Source organism: Trachypithecus francoisi, unplaced genomic scaffold (assembly GCF_009764315.1).
Source record: "Trachypithecus francoisi isolate TF-2019V2 unplaced genomic scaffold, Tfra_2.0 Lachesis_group1, whole genome shotgun sequence".
NCBI lineage: Eukaryota > Metazoa > Chordata > Mammalia > Primates > Cercopithecidae > Trachypithecus > Trachypithecus francoisi.
In genome coordinates this window covers 151,685,673-151,706,745 of record NW_022681454.1, presented here as the reverse complement: position 1 = coordinate 151,706,745, position 21,073 = coordinate 151,685,673, and the positions used below count along the sequence as shown (strand labels likewise).

Here is a 21,073-nt window from a genome sequence, read left to right as displayed (position 1 = left end):
CACATTCATAGATGGCTGTGCAGGAATATAAAAATGTTGAAACAGGCCAGGCGCGGTGGCTCACGCCTGTAATCCCAGCACTTTGGGAGGCCGAGACGGGCGGATCATGAGGTCAGGAGATGGAGACCATCCTGGCTAACATGGTGAAACCCCGTCTCTACTAAAAAATACAAAAAATTAGCCAGGCGTGGTGGCAGGCGCCTGTAGTCCCAGCTACTCCGGAGGCTGAGGCAGGAGAATGGCATGAACCCAGGAGGCGGAGCTTGCAGTGAGCCAAGATTGCACCACTGCACTCCAGTCTGGGCGACAGAGCCAGACTCCGTCTCAAAAAAAAAAAAAGTTGAAACAATTTACAAGGAACTTTACTGGTAGTTATCATTGGTGAGTAGGAATAAGGAGTCAAGTAACTTTTACTTCTCACTTTTCTGTGATTATCAAGAGCATGTGCTACTTAGTTAAAATTAAAAGGCCCTTTCAGGGGTTTTCCAGTTCCTTAAAAATAAAATCTAAATTATTTAGAAAGCCACAAGGATCTCTTAATCATCTCTCCCTCCAGCTTCATTTCTTATGATATGCCAACAACAATGCTGACCTATTTGCAAATTCTCAAATATGCCAGGTGCTCATATATGTTCCTTTACATAAATTGTTCCTATAGTCCTTCTGTAATTTCTTGGCCTTTCCTACCCCTAATATTCTCCAGGAAAGCCCTCCCTGACCCTCCCTCTCAACTCTAAATCGAGTATTCCCTTATATATACTTATATCCTTATATCCCAGAATCCACTTCAGAGTGCTATGACTGTCAATTTCCTCTACCTCCCTCCTGCTACCAGATATTGAGAAGGGTCTAGCCTTTCATTTCTGAATCCCAAGCACCATGCAGACTTCCTGGCATATGATGAATGTTCATTCAATGAATGAGACAGGGAAGGAGAGACATCATGATTTAACTAAAAATAATGCAACTGTGTGGGAGACGACCTGAATTACCGTTGTTGGTCAGGAGACCTTTGGCAAACACTTTACAACTCTGACCTTTACCTTCCTAATCTATGAAATTCCATTTTATTTCTACATTTAATGATTTGGCATATTAAATACCACATATAATGACAGGCACTTTATGTACATTATCTCATTTATTCTTTTAGTAATCCTGTATTTTTCTTTTTCCATTTTAAAAATACGCAAACCGAGACCAAGAGAGAGTCATACTGCTATTAAATTGATAAGGTAAACATGGGATTCAAATCAGAAATCTGTTTGCCCAAATGCTGGGCGCCTAACCCCTACTTGTATTACCCCAATTTTAGATATTTAAAATTCACATCTCTGAAAAGCTATGTGATTTACTTGAGGTCATAAAACTTACAAAGAGCAACACAAGTACCTGAATCCAGATATTTTTCATAATTTTTTTAGATTATAACATCAAATCAATTATTCATACCTTCTTTGAAAAACTACTGCATGCTTTTAAAACAACCCAAACACTGTATTAACTTAGATGGAAAAGTTCAGCAACAAAACTTTTTGGAAAACCTTTAATAAAAATAATTTCAGATTTATTAAGAGATATTAAAAATCATCTAATTCAACCATCCACCTGATATGTGTATTCTCTTTATAATATTGCCACAAAGAAGATATTCATCTTATTTTTGATTCTTACAAAGAACTCATCCTCTAGAGCAACTAAACTTTGAATAACTATTTAAGAAAGTTACTTCTTATAATGTATCATAATCTCTTTCCTGGTAATTTTCATATATCAATCCTGATTTTAACCTTCTGGCCAAAGAGAACCCGCTTCTTTCATATATTGCATTTGAAAGATGATTCAATGCCAAGTACCCGGGACTACAGTCATGCACCACCACACCCAGCTAATTTTTTATAGAGATGGTGTTTCAACATGTTGCCCAGGCTGGTCTCGAACTCTTGGGCTCAAGTGATCCACCATCTTGGCCTTCCAAAGTGCTGGAACTACAGGCGTGAGTCACGGCACCAGACCTCATTGTCAGCTATTTTAACCAGACACTTCCTAAACTGGCATCCCTTAAAACATTGTTCCAGAGGTGATTAACAGGTCTCCAAAATGTGTTCCATGTCTAAACATATCTGAGAAATCACTACACATCCCTCTTAAAAGGATCATAATGATCATCTGTGTATTTAAGGCCAAGAACAATTTCAGTTAAAAAGAACTTTCCAGCTTTAATTCAAGTGTTTTGGCATGATACCCTAATTGTCCTTGGCCTATCTATTACGTTTCTACAGAACCACAGGAAAATGCTACTTAACTGTTTCTTATATGACATAGTTTATGTTCTCTCATTATCCTGTCTCTTCTTCCTTCAAAAGTGTGGTTGGCCAAAATCGAAAACTCCAGCAGTACAGAGAAACAGCACAATGGTGTTCTACACAGCTGCATGCTGTTGTCAGTTGAAATTCAGCATGCTGTCAACAAAAACCTCAAATCTGCCCTGCCCTATATCAAGTAACCAGATTTTAGAATCAACTTAATCTCATCTTATTAGATTCAACCTGCCAGTTCTTCCTACCTCCCATCTGATCTTTTACTCACTTGTCCCATCAATGAAATGGCTAACTTCTCCCCCTTTTCCAAGATAAAACTTTTTATGTTAGCAAACTTAAGAGCAACCTGTCCAAATATAAATAGAAAACTTCTTAAAACTTCCCTAGTCTGACCAGTAATAGAATTCTGCAGTCTTAGTCAACATTGTGTCATAACTGTAGTATCATAGAATATCTACCCATCAATACAATCTGGACCCTAAGAGTTCATTTTAAGATACATTTACATTTGAAAAATGGGTATATGTGATATTCTGAAGAAACTCATTTTGCTTTTTTTAAAAAATTTATTCCCCTGAGGGGAATGCACCGTTCCTGGAGGTACTGCAATATCAAGCTGATGAGTGGAGTGGATGGAGCAAGCTCCTATTCCCTCTCCTTGCTCGAAAAATCCATTTAAGATTTGTCCTCAGCACAACATACCAGAATCTCTGGGACACATTTAAAGCAGTATGTTGAGGGAAATTTATAGCACTAAAGGCCCACAAGAGAAAGCAGGAAAGATCAAAATTGACTAGCCAACACTGCAATTAAAAGAGCTAGAGAAGAGCAACCACATTCAAAAGCTAGCAGAAGGCAAGAAATAACTAAGATCAGAGCAGAACTGAAGGAGATAGAGACACAAAAAACCCTTCAAAAATTCAATGAATCCAGGAACTGGTTTTTTGAAAAGATCAACAAAATTGACAGACCGCTAGCAAGACTAATAAAGACGAAAAGAGAGAAGAATCAAATAGATGCAATAAAAAATGATAAAGGGGATATCACCACCAATCCCACAGAAATACAAACTACCATCAGAGAATACTATAAACACCTCTACGCAAAAAAAAAAAAAAAAATAGAAAATCTAGAAGAAATGGATAATTTCCTGGACACTTACACTCTCCCAAGACTGAACCAGGAAGAAGTTGAATCCCTGAATAGACCAATAGCAGGCTCTGAAATTGAGGCAACAATTAATAGCCTACCAATCAAAAAGTCCAGGGCCAGACAGATTCACAGCTGAATTCTACCAGAGGTACAAAGAGGAGCTGGTACCATTCCTTCTGAAACTATTCCAATCAACAGAAAAAGAGAGAATCCTCCCTAACTCATTTTATGAGGCCAGCATCATCCTGATACCAAAGCCTGGCAGAGACACAACAACAAAAAAAAGAATTTTAGACCAATATGCCTGACGAACATCAATGCAAAAATCCTCAATAAAATACTGGCAAATCGAATCCAGCAGCACATCAAAAAGCTTATCCACCATGATCAAGTTGGCTTCATCCCTGGGATGGAAGGCTGGTTCAACATACGCAAATCAATAAACGTAATCCAGCATATAAACAGAACCAAAGACAAAAACCACATGATTATCTCCATAGATGCAGAAAAGGCCTTTGACAAAATTCAAGAGCCCTTTATGCTAAAAACTCTCAATAAACTAGGTATTGATGGGACGTATCTCAAAGTAATAAGAGCTATTTATGAGAAACCCACAGCCAATATCATACTGAATGGGCAAAAACTGGAAGCATTCCCTTTGAAAACTGGCATAAGACAGGGATGCCCTCTCTCACCACTCCTATTCAACCTAGTGTTGGAAGTTCTGGCCAGGGCAATCAGGCAGGAGAAAGAAATAAAGGGTATCCTATTAGGAAAAGAGGAAGTCAAATTGTCCCTGTTTGCAGACCACATGACTGTATATTTAGAAAACCCCATCGTCTCAGCCCATAATCTCCTTAAGCTGATACGCAACTTCAGCAGTCTCAGGATACAAAATCAATGTCCAAAAATCACAAGCATTCTTATACACCAATAACAGGGAGTCAAATCATGAGTGAATTCTCATTCACAATTGCTTCAAAGAGAATAAAATACCTAGGAATCCAACTTACAAGGGATGTGAAGGACCTCTTCAACAAGAACTACAAACCACTGCTCAACGAAATAAAAGAGGACACAAACAAATGGAAGAACATTCCATGCTCATGGATAGGAAGAATCAATATCATGAAAACGGCCATACTGCCCAAGGTAATTTATAGATTCAACCATTGTGGAAAACAGTGTGGCGATTCCTCAAGGACCTAGAACTAGATATACCATTTGACCCAGCCATCCCATTACTGGATATATACCCAAAGGATTATAAATCATGCTGCTATAAGGACACATGCACACGTATGTTTATTGCGGCACTATTCAGAATAGCAAAGACTTGGAACCAACCCAAATGTCCATCAATGATAGACTGGATTAAGAAAATGCGGCAGCTGTACGTAGAAAGCTGAAACTGGATCCCTTCCTTACACCTTATACAATAATAAATTCAAGATGGATTAAAACTTAAATGTTAGACCTAAAACCTGAAAAATCCTAGAAGAAAACCTAGGCAATACCATTCAGGACATAGACATGGGCAAGGACTTCATGACTAAAACACCAAAAGCAATGGCAACACAAGCCGAAATTGACAAATGGGATCTAATTAAACTAAAGAGCTTCTGCACAGCAAAAGAAATCACCATCAGAGTGAACAGGCAACCTACAGAATGGGAGAAAATTTTTGCAATCTACCCCTCTGACAAAAGGCTAACATCCAGAATCTCCAAAGAACTTAAATTTACAAGAAAAACTCAAACAACCCCATCAAAAAGTGGGCAAAGGATATGAACAGACATTTCTCAAAAGAAGACATTTATGCAGCCAACAGACACATGAAAAAATGCTCATCATCACTGGCCATCAGAGAAATAAATAATCAAAACCACAATGAGATACCATCTCACACCAGTTAGAATGGCAATCATTAAAAAGTCAGAAAACAACAGGTGCTGGAGAGGATGTGGAGAAATAGGAACACTTTTACACTGCTGGTGGGATGGTAAACTAAACTGGTTCAAACACTGTGGAAGACAGTGTGGCGATTCCTCAAGGATCTAGAACTAGCAATACCATTTGACTCAGCCATCCCATTACTGGGTATATACCCAAAGGATTATAAATCATGCTGCTATAAAGACACATGCCCACGTATGTTTATAGCAGCACTATTCACAATAGCAAAGACTTGGAACCAACCCAAATGTCCATCAACGATAGAGTGGATTAAGAAAATGTGGCACATATACACCATGGAATATTATGCAGCCATAAAAAAGGATGAGTTCATGCCCTTTGCAGGGACATGGATGAAGCTGGACACCATCATTCTGAGCAAACTATCACAAAGACAGAAAACCAAACACACATGTTCTCACTCATAGTTGGAATTGAACAATGAGAACACTTGGACACAGCGTGGGGAACATCACACACCGGGGCCTCTCGTGGGGTGGGGGGAGGGCAGAGGGATAGCATTAGGAGATATGCCTAATGTACATGACCAGTTAATGGGTGCAGCACACCAACATGGCACATGTATACATATGTAACAAACCTGCATGTTGTGCACATGTACCCTACAAGTATAATAATAAAAAAGAAAATATGGCACATATCCACCATGTAATAATACTATGCAGCCATAAAAAAGGATGAGTTCGTGTCTTTTGTAGGCACACAGATGAAGCTAGAAACCATCATTCTGAGCCAACTATCACGAGGACAGAAAAAAACACTGCATGTTCTCACTCACAGGTGGGAATTGAACAATGAGAACACTTGGACACAGGTTGGGGAACATCACACACTGGGGCCTGTCTTGGGGTGGGAGGAGCGGGGAGGGATCGCATTAGGAGATATACCTAATGTACATGAGGAGTTAATGGGTGCAGCACACCAAAATGGCACATGTATACATATGTAACAAACCTGCACATTGTGCACATGTACCCTAGAACTGAAAGTGTAATAAAAAAAAAAAAGATTTGTCCTTAAAAGACGTATCAGATATTAAACTGGTAATAACACATACTATACTTGATCTTGGCCAAAAGGCCAAGAAGCGATAGAAACTCACTTATTAAAAAATAATAAAGCTATATTATAAAGATCTATCTCCGGAGAAGGAAAAATTGCTATTCAGCTTTCCTCCTTTCTTGTTCATTTCAATATGATAAGTACTATCTCATTTATCTTTATATTGCTTTTAGGTTCTCATAATTTACCAACCTCACACATTTATTGTTTTGTTTTTGTTTTTGTCTTCCAAGACGGAGTCTCGCTCTGTCACCCAGGTTGGAGTACAGTGACTCTCCTTCCTCAGCCTCCCAAGTAGCTGGGACTACAGGCACGCACCACCATGCCTGGCTAATTTTTGTATTTTTAGTAGAGATGGGGTTTCACTATACTGGCCAGGCTTGAACTCCTGACCTCGCAATCCACCCGCCTTGACCTCCCAAAGTGCTGGGATTAAAGGTGTGAGCCATCGTGCCTGGCCTACTGTTTTGTTTTGTTTTTCTTTTTTTTTGAGACGGAGTCTCGCTCTGTCGCCCAGGCTGGAGTGCAGTGGCCAGATCTCAGCTCACTGCAAGCTCCGCCTCCTGGGTTTACGCCATTCTCCTGCGTCAGCCTCCCGAGTAGCTGGGACTACAGGCGCCCGCCACCACGCCCGGCTAGTTTTTTGTATTTTTTAGTAGAGACGGGGTTTCACTGTGTTAGCCAGGATAATCTCGATCTCCTGACCTTGTGATTCGCCCATCTCGGCCTCCCAAAGTGCTGGGATTACAGGCTTGAGCCACCGTGCCCAGCCTACTGTTTTTTTTTAAGTGAAGATTTAAGATGAATATCCTCACACATTTATTAAATGGCAGAAATATAAAGTAGAAAATAATTTTTATCAAGGGAAAAGTCTTATGTCTGTATTATCAGCTGTGTATCTTACACTACACTTCATGGAAGATTTATGTGACACCAAATGCAACAAATAAAACAATGTACTATTAATAGATTCAGATAAAAGAAATGTTATTTTTTGTAATCAGAACCATTAAAAAGATAAAGACTAGCCAGGTACGGTAACTCATGCCTGTAATCCCAGCACTTTGGGAGGCCGAGGTGAGCAGATTGCCTGAGGGCAGGAGTTCAAGACCAGTCTGGCCAACGTGGTGAAATCCGTCTCTATTAAAAACACAAAAAATTTAGCCAGGTGTGGTGGCATGTGCCTGTAATCCCAGCTACTCGGGAGGCTGAGGCAGGGGAATGCCTTGAACCAAGGAGGTGGAGATTGCAGTGAGCTGAGATCGTGCCACCGCACTCCAGTCTAGGTGACAGAACAAGACTCGATCTCAAAAAAAAAAGATAAGGACTGACTGAGCAACCAACTTTCAGTCTTTTGTCTTTTAAAAAATTCAATGTTTTCTGTCACCATTCCTTTAAAAGTAAGAGCATTTTAAATGATATAACTACTTTTCTCAACTTAACACTATTTGACTCTAGGTTTTGCCATATACCATTATTGAAGATTTTATAGTAAGAAAATATTAGAACTGTAAGTGGACCTTAGATGACCTCCAATACTGTAGACAAGAAAACCAAAAGCAAATATGAAGAGTCCTGCTTAAAGTCACAAAATTAGTAATCGAAAAGACCAAGGGCCCAAAACAATGGAGCCTCAGAAATTCATAACTCTGAACTCTCTTCCATAATTTAGTTTAGAGTCTTCAATGGCCTCGACATCCCACAGGACATCATACTGGCCCACTACACTAAAGATCATGTTGATACAATGTGAATAGGGAATTGTGAGATTTATATTTTTTAAACAGGCTACAGGAAAAACAGCGAGAGAAAAAACAAGAATCTACTTAAAAGGCTGTTGCAAAAGTAATCGCTGTTTTTGCCATTAGTAATAGCAAAAACAGCGATTACTTTTGCACCAGCCTTAATATGGTTCTTTACATATGCTACTTACTGGTTATAGAAGCAATAAATATGCTCCCATTTTATCCAAAATGTAGAATTTAACTTAATAAACAAGACCTTTTTTTTTTTTTTTTTTTTAACTACAATTCATGGCTAGCTCCAAATGGCTGATTTCTGCAATCCAACCCATCCCTACAATTACCTTACAGGTCTATTTTTTGGGTTAATTCATATCTCTAAAGTTATATTTTTAAAGAGATTATCTAGGTTCTTATGTTGAAATAACAGGCCAATCTATACACATTAAAGGCTTCTTTTACTAGAGAATGACTAGAAACATATGCTACACTTTGTACATCTCAAGAAATCTCAATCAAAATATTATAAAAGCTTGAAATTACAGAAGTAAAAGACACACTCAAGAGTCACCAATCCTATACTCTCTTTAGAATAAAAAAGTGTTATCTCAAAGCCTCCAAAACAAAACATATGCACATGTATAATTCACAAGTTCAAAATTACCTAACTTTATCATATTAATTTAACAAAAGTATATTTCTAAAAGAGGCAAAATTCAAGAATAGCCAGAGAAATATAATCAAATCTAAAACAAGCATACAATACATTCATTCTAAAATACTCCAGAATCAATCTGAGAGTTACCTAAATATCCAACAAAGCACATCTGTCCTATACATTAAAGCAAAACTGACATATCAATTGAGGCTTCCAGACTCAATTTGTCCTCTGCCACTTTCAGGTGTGGAGTCGCACTCCAAAGCATTCTAAAAAACTTGTTTCCTTACCCTGCTGACCCAAGTAATCCAAGTAAGGACGGATCCTGAGTAAGAGAATGACAAAAACGGTTTTGCAGACAAAGTGGGAATGAGAAATTAAAAGTTGTGCCATATTTAACTCCAGCTTTCAGATATGTATTTTTTCCCCTAAACTGTGGACTTTCAAAGATTCCTCTCTAGCTCACTTTCAAAAGAAAAAAATAGAAGAAAGGAAAAAAGACCTCTCTAAGGTATGAAGCAAAATGCCAAGACAGGATAGCAAATCATAAGTTATTGAAGTAACAATCTGAATCAAGCCTTTTTCTTTACGTGCTCACTATATCTCCTTTAATTTAACCTTCTTAATAATTCTCAAAAATATGTATTTTCAAATTTGTACTGCCTTTCAAAAATAGAAAGTATATTAATAAAAAAATGACAAGCACAATTTAGGAAAATATTAATGAAAAATATTTAAAGGAACTGTGTCAGCTGTATTAAAACTACTTCAATTGAAACTTCATCTTCCAAGTTACTGTAAAAATTTAGAAAGCTGTGAAAGTGAACATTATATAATCTTACTGTTGGTTTTGAAAACTCAATGTAATAATGAAAACAAAATAAGAATATCAAAATGTGCCTTTATAGAGGCACATTAAACCTTTATGACATTCCTTGAATTACATGGTACTAAACTCCTCATTTGTTAGTTCAGTTGTCATTGAGTATATATAGTACATGGAAACTACGGTTGCCAGGTCAATGGAGGTTTTCGGTTTGTTTTTAAGCAGCAATTCGTTTTACTGACAGACTGCACTACAGCCAACATGGTTGGAAAATGAGAAGAGTTAATCAAAAGTGTGTGGATATGGAAGTCTAAAGTTATTTTGAAATAAATGTATAGATGGATCAGTTCAATTCCATCAGGTTGTTTTTATTAAAGAAGGAGAGTACATTTTATTGCTAGAAGTTAAATATATAATGGATACGTTTTAATATTAAGTTTAAATTTGGAATGACTTAAAACTTGAGCTACTTTAAAAAACTGTAACTAATACTTTTAAAAAATACTGCTTTGAACACAAAGGCGTATATGCTCTTTGAATTCAGGATAAGGATATCTACATATTCTTGTCCAAAATAAGTGCACCATTCTTCACACAAGGTCTTTCATAATCTGTTATTTTAAATCTGTTACCAATTTGAACACAGAGATCACATTTTCTTGCCTTATCAACCTTCGGGTAGTAAAATGAGAAATGATATTCGGCATTAATATGCAAATCTGGGCAATTTTTACAGCAATTACTTGATTTATATTCACAAACTCTACTTAAACTGACATGTCTTCCTTCTAACAATAAAATAACCACCATTAAACCTGAGGCTTAATTTCAGTCCATAAACTGGCTTTGCTCTCGTTATCAATAAACTCTTATTTCATGATATATCCAGTAATGCACATATTTTAAGTGTTGATATGTATATTTGGCAATAATATTCAAGTCCATTACTCCATCCTAAGTGAAAATTAGCAATCAAAGCAGTGCCTTAAGCAGAAAGCATTAATATTTAGTGACTGCAGCACTAATAGTCATCTTTGTCTATAAAGATGCAAACAAATTTTATTAACAATGCAAACAGATGCAGACAGATGCAAACAAAGTAGAATGTTTTAAATGTGTGCCCTGAAAACAAATCTATCATTAGACCCCCATAAGGAGATCCAAACGGAAGTCTGTCAAACTGTATATACGTTATGGTGATTCTTGAAACGAAAATATCTTCCCATTATTTAAATAAGCAAAATTCTACCGACACTTGAACACGACCTTTACATGTTATTCTTATACATGCAACGTATCCTGCTTCCTGGTTATAACGCCATTCTCAAACACAAAATCAGGCCAATTTTTAGAAGAAGCCAAGACTTAAAAAACTCCGTGGCGATGGCTCACGCCTGTAATCCCAGCACTTTGGGATCTCCAGGCGGGTGGATCATGAGGTCCAGAGAGCGAGACCATCCTGGCCAACACAGTCTCTACTAAGAATACAAAAATTAGCTGGGCGTGGTGGCGCCCGTCTGTAGTCCCAGCTACTGCCGGAGGCTGAGGCAGGAGAATCACTTGAACCCGGGAAGCGGAGGTTACAGTGAGCCGAGATCCTGCCACTGCTCTCCCGCCTGGGCGACAGAGCGAGACTCCGTCTCAAAAAAAAAAAAAAAAAAAAAAACCTAAAAAACTCCTTATGATATTTCCTCTTTGATATCTGCCTATATTACAATTACCATATAACATAAAGGTTACGGGGAATTTATCAAGAATGTAAAGACAGTTAAAGTTAAAGAACTTAAATATTACCTAAGCTAAATTTACACAGGAGAAAATTGCTGCCCAAATAAATCAAGAAGCTTCGCAACATCTCAGAATATTAACGCCAGGATTAAATCCCGCGCCTCCTGACGCCGGGTTCTGCGGTTTTTCCAGTAGCTCAAAAGAAACATTTTTAAACTAGTGGTTTAAAAACTACCAGATGTCAGGAAACAAAGGTGGTGCCACGACTTGTACTGCCGTCCGTATGTCGGGGGAGTGGCGGGCTATCTTCCCTAAACACCCGCGGCCTCCCACTGCCCACAGCCCAGCACACAGGAGGTGCTCGGGGAAGAGACAGAAAAGAGACAACGGCAGAGGAAAGTTCGAGGCTAAGCCCCGTCTAGAACTCCATGAAAACGACGAGGAACCTGCTAAAGCTGACCCAGCCTGTATTCAATTTTGAAACGAGACTGCTTAATCTCACCCAGCCGTCGGGACGCCCCAGACGGCGTCCCAAAGCCTCCAGGGGACGCGCGGGCCCAACAGCCAGGCGGCGGCCCGGGCCTGCAGCGGTCGTTGGTCGTCGGGTGGAGCATGTCAGGAGAAGAACACGGAAGGCAGCATAGGTGGGAAGCGGCCGGAAGGCAGCGGGGGAGAGCGGAAATAAGGCGGAGAGCGCACAGCGCTGCGGAGCGGAAGAAGCCCCCAGACGCCCCAAAGAGACTGGCCGCTGGGCCCTCACCATGCAGCGCCTGGGTGACTGCGAGGGCGCCTTCTGGCAGGATGCTGCCGGGGCCGGAGGCAGCGTCTCGGACACTTGCTCTCCCACTGCTCGACGGGGCGGGGGAAGGACGAGGGGTGAAGCCCGCAGCCACCGCCTCCAGCCCCCCACTGTGTATTCGGCGTGAGAATGAGCCGGGCACTGTCTCCAGCCGTTAGCAGTGGTTTGGTAGTGACCCCGTTTCCCCTTTCCCCTCCTCACCCCTTCGGGTCTCCAAATGTTGGTCCTAAATCTCGGGGACCAACGACCAAAAACTGCCGCCACCGTTTAGGGGACCAGTCGGTCAGAGCGGGGAGTCGCCGCAGGGGGAGGGGAGCCCACCAGGAGTGCTCGCGCTAGTCCTCGTGTCTCCACTGGTTTCCCAGCGCTCACCGCGCGCAGTGGCCTAAGCAGCCCCACGAGGAGTGGTGCCTCGGCCAATCAGGAATTAGCTTCGGGGCGGGGCGAGGAGGGGAGAGTGGGGGTAAAGTTTAAATGAGGCTCTCCAGCTAGTCGAAGTGCTTGGAGTGACAGGCAGTTCGAGCAATTGGGGTGAAGAGAGCGGTTTTTAGGGTGTGGGTGGGCACGGAATAATAAATGAAGGTCCTGCGTGCATTGTTTAGGTGTTTGAAGACAAAGGCTATAATGTGAAATTCTGTAGTTAAGAGAAAACATAGATGCATCGTAATAGTTCTTTTTCTTGTTTGATGTAGTTTTCTTGTCTTAAACTGCTAGTTTGACGCAAAACAACCACGTATATCCGGTGGACCTTTGAAGCTAGGGGCTGGGGGGAGGTGGGTTATAAAGCTAAAAGATGGATTTGCAAATAGGACTAAAAGTATAAAGTATAAGTGATTTAAATGACTAAGAAAATGGGTTAAATTAGGAGACCTAGCAATAGGCCTGACGCTGCCACTCATCAGCTTGCAGACTTATTTGGCAGAGGCAAACTGCCGAACTGGGTTCTATGCTCGCGTAAAACCAACTTTCACAGATAGGGTTGTTTGGCATTCTGTATGCATAACTTCAATTTTGCTTCCTTTGAAGACAGCTCGAGATTGAATGCAGACAAGGAAAGAAAAAAACACCTTCAGGAAACAACTCTTTATAGATAATACTAGATTCATGGAATATTAGACAATAAAGAACCTAGCTCCTGTAGATTCGCTAACAAGGAACTTCATGTGCAGAATAATCATCGAGGAACACAGGTCTCCTTGTTCTCAACCTCAAGGCTATTTCTTCCACATTAACTACTAATGTACTTTCTCCATATGTTCAAGGAGCCAATGAATGTCTACCAATTTAAACTTTGTTGACAAAGTTTATTTTTAATTTTTAAATGTACTACAACAGTGAGGAATTAGCAGGGACTTTGGAGCCAGACAGACCCTGTGTAAAGTGGGGATTGTGAGGATAAAATAATAAATGATATTAACAAATACTGAGCACTTTTAGATGCCAGAAACAATCCTAAGGGCTTTTCGTATTTTCATTTAATTCTCACAGTAACTTTGGTAAAGTTACTAGCCATACTTTGCAGATGGGGAAACAGATGCAAAAACCATAAGTAGTTTGGACAAAGTCGTATAGCAAGTAAGTGGCTCCAGTTTGAAACCTACAGCCATAATTACTATACTATACTGTCTCAAAATATGTCCAGAAACAAGTGGAAAACTTGGCATAATACTAGATGCACACTGGAAGCTCAACAAATATTTTTTGTAAGCTATCTGCCCTTTAGTCAATGAATACAAATGTCGTTTTACATAAGATGTGTGCATTCAAAATAAAGCAACTAGGAAACCTAGATTGATAGACCTGGTTGGCTTTGTTTGACTGTCACCAATTCTCTACCTCGGAAACTGTGATTGTTGTATTGATTACTATTTATTGCTGCTCTTTTATTTCTCCAGAAAAAGATTCTCCTCATTCTTCATTTTCATGTCGGTACCTTCTCAGTTCCCAGTAATTAATTCTAAATATGTGTGTTTAAGGTTAAACTAGCTGTGCTGAAATGAGGTTAGGCATATTACTGTAAATTTAAAACGAGTAATTTCTAGGAATTGCTGTAAGATCCTTAAGGAGTCACTAGGTGGAGATGTTGTGAGGTACAAAGATTGTTCTTGGAAATAGCCTGAAGGATTGTTGAACATTGCTGGTTTTCTTGTTTCCCTTTTTTTCTTTTTTCTTTTTCCTCAAGTGTAAAGAAAACCAAATAGACAAGGGCTTCTCAACAGGCATTATAGTCAGACCATAGAACCTTGACATAGATGAGACAGTGTTGTTTAAAGACCCTTCCCATACTTAACATTGTATGTCATTTTGGTTAAGATTTCTTCTAAGTTTTTATTATCCAAAAATTTATTAATAGGTATTCTTTTCAAATGCTATAAAAACTAAATTCTGCATGTACAATTAAAGAAATGGCCTTTAACTTTATTTCCCAAGGCTGCCAGAGAAAGAGATCCAAAACACTTTTATCAGCTAGAATTCTTCAGTAACAGATTCCAAATTAGGATTTGTTTTAAGATTATTTGAGCTTATGGGAAAAGGCCATGAAGGATGTGTGAGGCAAAGCACTTTCTTAGAGATGACATTTCTCTCTTAGCACTCAATGGATGGCATCTTCCCTAGATGATTCTAGCTGTGACATTCTAACTCTGTCATTCATCACTGCAGAGGAAGCAGAGAGAGACTCCTGCTTGGTGCCCAAGAGGGCACTTTGCTTGCATTTCTCAAATAAGGAGAGTCCATGGAACTCGAAGGGGAAGGAGGAATGCCATTATGACCCATAAGGCGGTCTGGGTTCTAAACTAAGCATCAGATATTTCTAATGAATCACTATATCTCTCTTAAATTGCATTGGTCAGCTTGTATGCACAGTCACTGGGGCATCCCTGAAATCACTGGCTTTTTATGTTTTACCACCTTTTACTTATTCCACTCCAATTCTGATTCTTACTAAATTAGATACATTTCTCTCAACCTATGTCTTAACAACACTGAATTACTAAACCCTTCTGACGGAAAAAAAGAAAAAAGGCCAAAAAGCAACCTTGTTCTGCTGTCAGAATAATTAATTCAAATGTAAACTTTCGAAACATCTACAATCTGTAATTCTGGTTTTCATTAAGACTGCATCCTGTAGCCCTATGTATGTGGGGCAGGCTAACCAGAATGAGTTAGAACTTCTTCTCTGGTGCAGTCCAGTAGCTCTGTGTAGAGCCAATAGAGGTCTTTAGTTCTATTAATAAATGTTATTCTATGAGATAGAATAACTCCGTAGTATGTATTTAGTGGGGTAAAGATTGGGTGAGTAGAGGATTAAGAAGGGGAGTGGTAAGTGGAATGACTATAAGATGTACATTCAGAATGATTGCTTTGTTTAAGAACAGATATCAATGGCATAAAATTACATTAAAATTTTACATAGCTTTTTTTCTTACTACTTATTTACTAAATGTAGCAAATAGTTACATATATTTTATAGTTTATAGGTGTAGAAAAGCCTCATATATATGTTACATGCAGAATAGTGTAATGTAAAAAAACAAACACTGGAATTAGAGTCAGAAAAGCTATATGAAAATTTCAGCTCTTCTCTTGCCTGGTTGTGGATAGCCTTGGTCAACTCCCATAACCTCTCTGAGCTTGTTTCTACAGTTGTAAAGTGAACAGAAACCAGTTCTCTCACAGGTGTGGAGGATAACAGGAAACAGCAGGTGAAAATACTAAGCTCTGTACTAGCCCCTTCATTGTTGGCATGTGAGATTTTTAGTGTCTCTTGAATTGTTTGTTTACAATAATTTTAGAAATTTAAAAAGTAAAGTACCACATACTTTATCACATCCCAAAATTTACTATTGTTAACATATGGCCATATTTGCCTTATTTTTTTCTGTCCAGAAGATAAAACATCTGTTAAACTTCATAAAATACATTATTTTAAACCTATTCTTTTAGGATTTTAATAAATGGGAAAAATAGGATCACTTTTCTGAAAATAAGCCATTTTTAATTACTTTTTTTTATTAAAAGAAAGTGTATAGACCACATACGATAAAGTTAGAGTCTCCCTTTGGCCATCATCCCTAATCCCATTCACTCCCTTTTCCCATTGATTCGTTCATTTATTCAACATGTATTTACAGTGTGCCTACTATGTGCCAGAGGGCCTACTGTGTGCCAGGCACTGTGCTGGTTGCTAGGATGGGATTTATGGTGATCAAGACAGACAAAAATTCTTCTCTTCACTTTACTCCAGCTACACCGACTCCTGAGTGTTTCTCACTATACAAGGCACAGTTCTGTTTGGGAACTAATATTCTTGCTTTTCCAAGATCCTGGAATGTGCTTCTTCCACATAGTCAAGTAGCTAGCTATTTTGCTTTATTCAAATTTCACTTCCTCAGTAAGACCTTCCATGGCCATATTATATTAATTACATCCTTCTTTTACATCACACATACAAGGTCTATCTCTGCATTATTTTTCTATTTCTGCAATATTTTTCTTATATTTTATTAACTCCACCTAGAGAGTTAGATGTGAGATGTGCTTCTCACATCTAACTCTCTATATTTCATTTATCTTATTATTATCTGTCTCCCCTACTAAAAATAGGACCCAAGAGGGCGGAGATTTTTGTCTATTTTATTCATCACTTTATCTCCAGTGCCCAGTACAGTTCCATTGATAATTATTTGTCAGATGAATGAAGGAATGAAAAATCAGAGCAGTTTATTTTCCTCCCAAATTTTAATCCTCGAAGTGACCTAAGGAAAGTTTAATTCCTATGTGATTTCCCAAATTACTAATATATAGACATCATTTCCATTTTTCTGCTTCTACAGAAAAGTTAGAATACTTAACTTTCAAAATAGGAGTGGAATGACATTTGTAATGTCGAGAGTTTAGAGAAGTCTTTGCTAAAGTATGTTGAAATTGTTGGGCATGTGACTCTAAAATTGGTTTTAGACAGTCTGTGCGGCTCTCATTAATTTATCCCTTGATGGAAATTATGGTGAAGCTTAAATTCCTGCAGATCCCAAATGAACATTTTCAGCCAGCCTTCTCTTTAGCCTCTGGAAGTATTCTTAACTGGCACAGAGGACTTCATCTTCTTCATTACTGGAAGAGTGGTTCAAGGGCGTATTCAACATTGCTCAACAAATCTGGAACTTTCTGATTTCTGAACATGATAGCAAGTCTAATGAGTTGTACTTTAAAACAGTTTTTGAAAAGTGATAAGGTGGAAATACAGTGGGCTTTGGAATGAGACAGGTCAAATGCTGGCAGTGTAACTTCAGACATGAATTACTTAGTTTCCTGAGTCTCTACTTTTACATCAGTCACTTTTTTTTTTTTGTAAGCAATATTGTCTACCTTGTGTGATTGTTGTCTGGAATAAGTAAGATACTGTGTCAGTCATGATAGGCAGGTTATGCTGCAATAATAGACAGTTCCACAAAATCCAGCTTAAAACAACAAAGTGTATTTCTCTCTGGAGCTGTGTGTTATCTATAGCTCTGATCCCAAGCAGTTATCCTTCAGCTCTTTACTCAGGAATCAAGACTGATGGAGCATCACTGGTTGTTACATTGCAGGTTGCCATGGCAGAGAGAAAGGAGACTCTGCAGGATCCCACATGGGCAAGTCAGTGCTAGGTTCTAAAATGGCAAGTCTTTTTCAGGTACAGGCTGTGATACAGGTGGTGGTCAATTTCAGATTCATCATATATTCTAAGAAGCTGGTGCAGGGTCCTCCTCCTCCTCATGCAGGTTACCTTCTGGGACATTCCAGCATCTGCAGGGCCCTTAGGATTACATGTACCCATGTACCTGCCCCTTTCTGGCAGGGAACCTGAGAATGGACAATCATAGTCTGGTGGATGATCAGCCCATCTTTGATCAACTTCCAGATCTGCTGGCTGTTTTGGTTGGTTTCACTGGGATCCTATGAGGCTTTTTTGTCATGGCAGAGGATGCTGGAGGCAAGCCTCTTCAGTTGCCTGAGCAATATGCATGGCTGTGGCCACAGTACTCAAAGAAAAATAACATACCTGATTTTTTTCTCTTAAAAATTACATTATCTTTTAGATAAATGAGAATCAAACAGATTCTCCTGGAACACATCCACAGGCTGAAGGCAGAGAAGGCCTACAGAAAGCCACTGGCTAACCAGATAGGCCCCCAAGATTAAGACCAAGGAAGTACAGGAGTTCCCCGAGGAGCCGCTTCAGGCCAAGAAGGAGGTAACCAAGACTCTGTCCAAGCAGGAAGAGATCAAGTCATGAAGGTCCCCCTCTCTTACGTAAGCACAGTAGTTGATATGGTGTGGCTCTGTGTCCCCACCCAAATCTCATTTCAAGTTGTAATCCCTGTGAGTCGAGGGCGGGTCCTGGTGGCAGGTGATTGGGTCATGGTGGCAGTTTCCCCCATGCTGTTCTCATGATAGGGAGTTCTCACAAGATCTGATGGTTTAAAAGTGGCAGGTTCCCCTGGGCTGTCTTTCTCCTGCTGCTTTGTGAAGAAGGTGCTTTCTTCCCCTTCATCTTCTGCCATAATTGTAAGTTTCCTGTTTTATGCCAAAACAACATTTTTAGTATTCTCAGGGTTTCTCACATTTTTAACAATAGGTTTTTAGATCCTTTGAGGTCTGTCTTGAAATTATGACATCTCCAGGGTTTGGTACTGGGAAACTGCTTGCTGCCAATGCAAAGTAGCCATCTAATGAGGAACCAGAAACCCTGGACTCAGTCGTTAAATAAATACAGAAGTGGGAAGATAACTTTTTTGATATAATACAAATAAACAATTCATAACGTAAGTGAAGATTATCCCTCAGAAGTACTCAATTGATAAACTTATTTTGTCATTTCTTGCTAATGGTACATACCAACCTGTAGGGACAGACTCCAAGGCTTCCCATTTTTTATCACTCTATCTCCTTAGAGGAAGTTTAATGGAAGAAGTATAAATAGACTATAAATGGAACTTGGCTTCTATAACCATCTTCTGCTATTCTTTCTTTCTCTTTTCCCATGATGTAATTAGGGTGACCTGGAATACCGGAAAGTGGGCATGGTGGGGTCCAGGGGGGATGAAAGGCTGATTATGAATTTGGTTTTATAACCCTGGCCCTAACAAACTGACCTGGTAAACATTGGACAAACGTGGCAGCACTGGGTTTTCATTCTGTTATTAATTTTGATGATGTTTGAAGAAGTAATTAAAAATGGCTTATTTTCAGAAAAGTGATCCTATTTTTCCCATTTATTAAAATCCTAAAAGAATAGGTTTAAAATAATGTATTTTATGAAGTTTAACAGATGTTTTATCTCCTGGACAGAAACACACAAGGAAGATGAAACATTTAATAAAAGGAGAAAATACAGGCCAGGCGGGGTGGCTCACACCTGTAATCCTAGCACTTTGGTAGGCCAAGGTAGGTGGATCACCTGAGGTCAGGAGTTCAAGACTGACCAAGATGGTGAAACCCCATCTCTACTAAAAAAAAAAAAAAAAAATACAATATGAGCCAAGCGTGGTAGTGCATGCCTGTAATCCCAGCTACTTGGGAGGCTGAGGCAGGAGAATCACCTGAACCTGGGAGGTGGAGGTTGCAGTGAGTCAAGATCACACCATTGTACTCCAGCCTGGGCAACAAGAGTGAAACTCCATCTTAAAAAAGCAAAAAGGAGAAAATACAAATCATAACTATCATTTATTGAGCACTTACTTTGTTAGACACTGTACTAGAACTTTAAATACCTTATCTCATTTATTCTTCACTGCAATTCTATGAAAAGTGCTATTATTATCTCCATTTTACCTAGAAGAAAACTAAAACTTAGAGAGGTTAGGTTTCTTTGTTTTGTATTGTTTCAGCAATCAGTTCATTGACTTATAGAGTCTGTCAACTTGGGTAAGCTGACAGACTGTATAGGGAATCTGGAAACTCAGGCAAACAGCCAAATTGACTAACCCTATTTTAGAAATGTTGGATAATGAATGTGCTGAAGGATGCAGGTGACTGTTTCCAAAATTTATAGTGAGAATCCCATGGATCACAAACAGGTATCATCCTTTATTTCTGAGCACCACAAACAACTTCTCATTCAAGTAACTGGTATTTCATTAGCATAATTATCACAGTCATGAATTGCCATAATGTTGGAAAACATACCTGAGAAGTTGGAAGTTTATTTGTAAAGTGATGTCTTGTGTGTGCAGGTATACACATACATTCATATATGTTTGTCCATAGGTATATACGTGTGTGTGTATATATATATATAAAATAAGATACCATAGAAACAATACAGTGAACACTTAATTGCTTGGTGTGTAGGACTGGTTTTTGTTTTCCTTCCCCTGAGACTAGTAGTACTGAAGGACTTGGTACACCTACTGGACTCACGCTGTCCTGGTAGCAAGCTCTGGAGGAGACACCAGAGGCAAAATAGCCACCATATTTGAGAAACCGTATTGTCGCTGCAAAGCTGCTGCTCATTGTTTTGTGGTTGAGTCATATACCTAGACCTTTCAAAGTAATAGAAAAATTATCTGCCAAGTGTTCCACAAGGCTGTAAACAACTAAGAAACATTTTCTTGGTAGCTTACAGAAAAAAATTAGGGGTGGAAAAGAAGACTTCTCTTAACAATTTATTTATTCTGCAGACTTTGATGGACCATCCTCCATTATTTGTTATGGTACTGAATCCTGCAGAATACAAGTAAAGGTATAATGTATACAATCCCTGTCTCTGATCTGTCTCTAAGATATAATTATAAAATTATATATCGATCTTGTATCTCATGGCAG

General features: G+C 39.0%; 1 protein-coding gene and 2 non-coding genes across 4 annotated transcripts in view; all 3 read right to left on the bottom strand.

Moving 5' to 3' along the window:
• The window catches only part of RBM46 (RNA binding motif protein 46), a 49,552-nt gene extending 36,865 nt beyond the window's left edge, over positions 1–12,687 (bottom strand). Inside the window, exon 1 of one of the 2 annotated variants that reach the window (XM_033215544.1) lies at positions 12,467–12,687. Coding sequence is in view for 1 of the 2 variants with exons in the window: in XM_033215543.1 (XP_033071434.1) it covers positions 11,969–12,080 (112 nt within the window). In the remaining variant the exon portion in view is untranslated. Of the gene's footprint in view, positions 1–11,968; positions 12,086–12,466 lie in introns of those variants that run through there. The other variant, XM_033215543.1, reaches the window with a different exon arrangement.
• On the bottom strand, positions 2,900–3,093 carry LOC117086573. Its single transcript, XR_004438460.1, has one exon. It is a non-coding gene; the product is annotated as a U2 spliceosomal RNA (small nuclear RNA).
• On the bottom strand, positions 6,357–6,542 carry LOC117086564. The gene has a single exon (XR_004438455.1). It is a non-coding gene; the product is annotated as a U2 spliceosomal RNA (small nuclear RNA).
• Positions 12,688–21,073: the final 8,386 nt, after the last annotated feature.